The following is a 6,824-nucleotide window of genomic DNA, read 5'->3' as shown; positions in this document are numbered from 1 at the left end:
ACTGTAGAGGGTCCAGTGAGTCGGGTAGTGCAGAGCAGATGAAGTCCCTGACCAGCTTCTCGAAGCATTTGCTTACGATGGGGGTCAGGGCTACAGGTCGCCAGTCGTTCAGTGAGGAGATGGTGGAGGATTTGGGTACAGGGACGATGGTGGCCATTTTGAAGCAGGCTGGGACTACAGACAGAGAGAGGGAAAGGTTGAAGATGTGCGTGAACACTCCAGCCAGCTGAGCCGCGCATGACTTGAGGACGCGGCCGGGAATCCCGTCCGGACCAGTAGCTTTGCGTGCGTTCACCTTCCTGAAGCACTTCTGCACATCCTCCTCAGACACAGTGTGCGCACTGACGTCATCCGCGGTGCGCACACTGTCCGGTCTCATGGTGTTCGCTGTGTCGAATCTAGCGTAGAATACGTTTAGATCCTCACACAGATCCTCACACACAATAAGCAGCGTGAGCTGTGCATACATATATGCTATTTTTAATAAGAGAGATTAAGTTTGTGTTTCTGTCATGTAGTTATGGTACTTGACTGTGTGAAGCTTATTAGACATTATGACAGAGATCATATGTAAAAGCCAATTTTAACAGTGCTTAAAATACATTTTCAAATTTTTTTCTTCTTAAAGAAATCTACAACATCATGTGTAACTTTAATTTAATTAGGGTTAAATTAAGGGCAGTAAAAACTCTGAAGCCGTGATGTCATCGAGTACGCTTGAATGTAGAATGATCGCGATGCGTTCTCGGGAATTTCAGAGTCCCGTGTAAACTTATAAAGTACAGACTAGCAAGAAGGCAAGTACTTGTGTTTAGCTTTTCAGAGTTGCTAGGTCAGGTATTTGGCCAGCAGGTTCAGAATGAAGCACACAATGAGCAGTTTCAATATGAAGTACACGTAGAAAAAGTTCAGGTTGTATTAAAGAAGCAACAAAAAACTCAGTCAATAACTTTACAAGCTGGTAACCAAAAAACTCTGTTTCACATTTCATATGCTGAAAAACACAAGGATTAGTGTTTGAACAAGCAAGTTGGGGAGAAAAGCAAATTCCGTCTTACTCACTGAGGAGGATGTCATAGAGGTGTCTGAAAAGGGCTGGGAAAATCATCAAAGACCCCAGTCACCCATCACATGGACTCTTCACCCTCCTGCCCTCTGGGAGGCGCCACAGGAGCCTCCGGACTAAGACCACCAGGTACCGGAACAGCTTCTTCCCCACAGCTGTCAGACTCCTGAACTCTGCCTCCTGACATCTGACCCACGTTAACTCATGGACTGGACATACACACACACACACAACCACCTACACACACAATGGACAACTGTACCCTCAAACACACAATAATAACATGGACTGAACCACCACTCACAACCACTAGCACTTTATATAGCCTCTGTAGGAATTATATCTCACTTATCTTAACTGCACTACTGTATAGCTCTGTGTAAATAATCATTCTGTACATTCGATAATTTTTAATCCTACAACTGTTTACAACTTGCATAGTTCACATTTCTGTATAGCTGTATATCTCAGATTCTGTAAAGTTATTTATTTCATATTCTGTAGTTTTTCATATTTATATCCTGTTCATAGCCTGTACATAGCTTGTACTCACTACAGCCTGTACATACTTATAGTTATAGAATATTCACAACATACTTCATACCGTGTACATTATAACATACCATAATAGACCCATTTCTGTAATATACTCACATATCTATACTATTGCTAATATATATTGTAATATATCTATATCACTAAAGCACTTCTGGATGGATGCAAACTGCATTTCGTTGCCCTGTACCTGTGCATGTGCAATGACAATAAAGTTGAATTCTATTCTATTCTATTCTATTGAGACCCGACAAACACGAATGTGGAAACCAGCTTAGGTGGAGGCAGGGATGGAAGCTCTGGCTGGTGCTGCTTCTTTTGTGTTGGATATCCCACCTTCATGAGTAGGACAGTTAAACACTGGCTAGCAGGGAGACAGGTGAGTCTGAGGTGGAGCAGCAAGGAGCTGGCTGATGAGGAGTAGTCGGGCAGAAAGAGTGAGAATTATGAAATTTCAATTCAATTTTATTTATACAGCGTCAAATCACAACAACAGTCACCTCAAAGTGCTTTGTACTGTAAGGTAGACCCTACAATAATACATACAGAGAAAAAAAACAACACTCATATGACCCCAACAAGCAAGCACTTTGGTGACAATGGGAAGGAAAAACTCCCTTTTAACAGGAAGAAACCTGCAGCAGAAAGCCTGCAGACTGCAGAGGTGTGGAGTTCAGGACAGAAGCCGTGAGAGGACAATGACTAGGTCCCTTAGCCATGTGTGCAGCACCTCCAATAGTCTGGGATTCTCTGGGCACATGTCAGAAAGAGTCTTTTGGAGTCTCACATTCTCACAGTGCAGAAACTGCTCCAGCAGGCTGATGTCTGATGATGATGGTCATCATGTAGCTCTGTATTGCAAGCAGGTTGCAGACCCAAATGCAGAACTCAAGACCCAGAAGTGGACCAAAAAACTAGAGGTTCATGAGATAACATGGGAATAGAAACAGGTGGGAACACAACTGAAACTTGTGGTGGAAACAGGACAAATGAAGCAAAAGTAAACACAGCTCCCATGAGACAAATGACTAATAGAATACAGTAGAAAGTAACTAAATGTGGAATCAAAGATGACAACCTGACAAACCACGGGAAACACAGAGGAACCACGATAACTTAAACATGGGATAGAATACAGTCAATGTCATGGTTTCTTGTATTTGGTGTCATTTTGTATTATGGTTTATGTTTAAGCTTCATTTTTCATTCTTGGGTTTATTCTGTGTTTTAGTTTCTTGCCCGTTTAGGTTCCCCTTGTCTCTTTGTTCTCTGTGTCCTTCTCTTGTGCGTGTCTTTGCCTGGGTCTCACAGTGTGTGTCATTTCCTGTTTTATTTTGAAGCTACCTCGTCTCATGTGTGACATTCAGTTTTGCTTCTATCCCATTAGTCAGATTTGTTCCTGGTGTTTCCACCTGCTGCCCATCCTCTCGTTATCCCGTGTATTTAAGTCTTCAGTTTGTCTCTGTTGTCACGTCATCAGTCTTCCTGCCATGTTTCCCCCCTGTGCTGTGTGCTTCATGTTCTGTGGCTTAGTTTCCACACCAGGGGTTTATTGGCCAGTACTTTCAGTTTGTAGCTTTCAGCAATAAAGCTGTTTGAGTTCATGTTCCATCTCTGCATTTTGGTCCGCCCAAAAAGCAGAACCACAATAAGTAAAACCAAGAAGGCCCAAACACTAAACACATGTGAAAACCAACAAATCATCACTATCTAGAATAATTGCTTAACACTGAGAAATTCACATAACTCAACATAAAGTGAAACAAGACAAAACACAGATACTGGAACAGACAAAGCCTTTGAATATGGATATAAAGAGAAACAGTATAACCTAATGATGGCCTCCTTTACTCTTTGGACCTTTTATTATTCTAGCACAAACACCTTTTTTCCCCCAAGTCTGTGTCATTTATCACGAAACACTGAGGGGAGAGTTCCCACATGGCACTGCTTGTCAGTCAATTGTCCAATTACGGTACTGTTGAGCCTCTGAAAATTGTGGACTTTCTATAAAAATGGTGGTTACTCCTAAAGGCTTAATGGTTTGTTTAACCTCTTGAATTAAAGCAGAAACTCTCCACTTAAAAAACCCCAAACAGAAATGATGTTGCTCTTTGAGGGAAAAGAAAGAAATAAAAGTTCATAGATGATATTGTCCTGGCTCATGTTTGGTGTAAACTTGGATTCTGTTGTTATTTAAAGTTGTGGGTTGTGCAGCTTGAACTACTCTTATGTGGACTGTGTCAGAAAACAGTTTGAGAACCACAGGTTTAAAACAGAGTTTCTGTTTTTCTCATAGTTCACAGGCGACTGAGCGGGCACCATGGAGCTTATTGTGAACTGTAAATCACTCCAAACTACTCTAGTGTGTTGCTATATAATCTATCCTGGTGTGGCGAACTTGAATCTGCACAGAACAAGTTCACAGAAGCTAGCAGATCCTCTAAACGAGATCATTGTGGTGCGTTGTTTTGAGCAGCAGTCAGCGGGCACTCAGTATACCCGCTGTGTGACTTTGCGTCCTGGCTTTGCGCACCTAAAAATACCCCTGTCCAAGTACACGGATCAAAGGGGGTAGCAACACTGGCGAATCCCGCCCCGCCATTTAACCTAAAACCTCTCAGAGGAGGAGCATGCAGTGTGAGCAAAGAGCCGGCGACTTCCAGAGTTGTACAGAGGAGCGGGAGACTGGTTCGGGTTACAGGGACTGGCCTGTAGCACATAGTGGGATCGCTCTGAAGTAGCGAATGGGACAAACGGAGCCGAACACAAAGGAGTAAGACAGCGGAAGACTCGGACACGGAATGTTTCGGTTTTGAAGGTTTATGTAATTACTCATATGAGTGCAGCCAGATTGGTAAAGAACGGCAGAGTTTACTCAGTATAAACAGCCTCCTGCAAAGTTACAGATCGGCAGGATTCTTTCTGCGCAACTGTACACCTGATGAGCTTGGGGATTGTTGGGTGCATAGAGCCACACTCACATGTCTGAAATGGAACAGGAAAAGAAGTGGGGAGTCGCTGGTAAACCAGGTGAAAAGAGGCGCGTTGGCTTGAAGCAGCCGCTGTGGAGAGATTTGTCTTGCGTGACGTTTTGCATCGCGGTGTCCGTGCTGTCTGTTGGAGTTTGGATCGTAGTGTTTGTGCGGACGTCGGAGCTGCAGTCCAGGATAGTAAGTCTGGAACAGCAGCGGCTTTCTGCGTGGATGCTGCCCGTGGAACAGGTGGAGCCCGTCATCCTGGGTCGTCTCGACCAGATCCTGGAAGAAGTAAGAGTCGCTTAAAAAGATGAAAAGATTATTTTTTTTTAATGATAAACAGAAATGTTTTTGCGCTGTCCCCCCACCACACACAATTAATTTCTTTTGGAAAATAATTTTAGACGATTCTCTCTACAGCTGGTGATATAAGTGTATTGGTGTTTTCTGGATGCAGAGATCACAGAGGTAATAGTAGAGACTGTCATGATAAAGAATCAGTGAATCTCTCATTTAAGTATAGATATATGTATTTCCAGCGCTCTTATTCAAAGAGATGCTCCATTGCTCTTAAACAAAGCACTGTGGCATCTCCAAAGTACAACATTAAGAAGTTGCACAGGTGTTACATGCGTTTATCTTCTCTGAGATAACAGTGTGAAGGGCTCTCGGTGGCTGTTCACATCTGTTGCTTCTAAAGTTGCCCTCAGCGCTGCCCTCCAATTGATCACAGCTACACCAACAAGCACCTAACAGCCTGCACGGTGTTTAAAGATCCACAGGGAGCCGACTTTCCCTTCCTCTGTTTGCTGTAGCCCGGCTTTTATCCCCCCCACACACACACACTCACTCCTCGACCCCTTTCACTAGGGCCAGCATAATGCATTTAACAGGAGGAAAATGAGCACGTGGTGGTTAGTGCAGAGCTTGCTTGCAGTCTCAGACCTGAAGTCAGTCACTCACCTAAACCCTTATACCTCAGTCAAAGGAGGCAGACTACATGTACAAGTGTCCCGTAGACCAACAGCTACTCAGACAGTATTTTATATTAACCATGTCTGTCAGTGATGGTCATCAGTTAGCACAACAATAGCTGGAATTTAGGCTGTGTGCTTTTCTTGCTAAAGATGGATGTCAGTCTTAGTCCAAATATAGCCCAGGGAGGGTGTCAAATTCTGGAGCCACGGTACTTTTGAAAAGAAATCTTGGGATTACAAAATGACATAGAAAGCCAGTGATTTTACTTGGGTTTATGGCTACTTTGATAGAAACTTTGTATAAATGCAAACGTTTATTTCCTCTGAGCAAATGATAACGTTATTAAATGGTATAAATCTAAAAGTAGTTTATTTCTTTGCAGTGGCAGTTTGAGGTGTAGGGCCTACTAACATATGAGTGAAAACAAAACAAACAATAATAAAAAGACAAAGTGAAGTTTTACGGCCAGTTGGGGCCATTCAAAGGTCCAGTTTCAGTGCCTGTGCCTCCAGGGGGGCCCAGTGGGGGAGGATCTGTTTCCAGACAGGCCCAGGGTGATGTAGCTTGTCTCTTTGTTTAGCACTGTGAGTATAAACTGTCATTATTAATGGGACATGAGCACAGATGTGCCTTTCTATACAGAAAGAGGATGGCAGAGAAATCTGTGGGATTTTCTCCCAGCGCTGTCCAGAATCAGCCACCCTGTTTCCTTCAGTGATGACCGATTCCCTCTGTCGTGGAAAATATGGCCAGGAGTCCTTATTGTTATTCCAGTAAAATCTGGAGTGCAGCACAATCAACTAGTTTACTGAATAATGTTCCAGGTATAGTTTGTTTGCAGTCTTGGGGAGGAAGTTGCATCTTTTTACCTTGACGTTAACACTACATATACTATTGCAATACTCTATATTGCCATAATTATTTACTCGCCCATCTAAATAATTGAATTCAGGTGTTCCGATCAGTCTCCTGGCCACAGATGTGTAAAATCAGGCTTGTCGGCGTACAGACTCGAAGAATCCCAGCGTGCTACTGTGATTGGATGTTACCTTGCAACAGGTCCAGTCATAAAATGTCCTCGCTACTGAATACGTCGAGCTCAGGAGGCAGAACAGGTCAAGTACTAATCAGAAGGTTCGTGGTTTGGCTGCTCCAGCCGCCATGTATCCTTGGGCAAGACGCGAAGCCCATGTTGCTCATGAGATGCATCCATAAGAGTATGAATGTGTGAATGTCAGACAGAGAGG

At 43.4% G+C, this 6,824-nt stretch overlaps 1 protein-coding gene across 14 annotated transcripts in view; it reads left to right on the top strand.

Moving 5' to 3' along the window:
- The first annotated feature begins 2,213 nt into the window (after positions 1–2,213).
- col13a1 (collagen, type XIII, alpha 1) overlaps positions 2,214–6,824 on the top strand; it is a 103,155-nt gene continuing 98,544 nt past the window's right edge. For 3 of the 14 annotated variants that reach the window (XM_040033815.1, XM_040033814.1, XM_040033820.1), the window contains exon 1: positions 2,372–4,890. In XM_040033815.1, the coding sequence (XP_039889749.1) occupies positions 4,606–4,890 (285 nt within the window). In that variant the 5' untranslated portion in view covers positions 2,372–4,605. Of the gene's footprint in view, positions 4,891–6,824 lie in introns of all 14 variants that reach the window. The other 11 variants (XM_040033821.1, XM_040033816.1, XM_040033827.1 and 8 more) reach the window with 7 other exon arrangements.

The sequence above is a fragment of the Simochromis diagramma genome, unplaced genomic scaffold (genome assembly GCF_900408965.1).
Source record: "Simochromis diagramma unplaced genomic scaffold, fSimDia1.1 OVJJ01000176.1, whole genome shotgun sequence".
In the NCBI taxonomy this organism is placed as follows: domain Eukaryota; kingdom Metazoa; phylum Chordata; class Actinopteri; order Cichliformes; family Cichlidae; genus Simochromis; species Simochromis diagramma.
The sequence above is the reverse complement of the archived record's forward strand: the minus strand, read 5'-3'. Positions and strand labels throughout refer to the sequence as shown.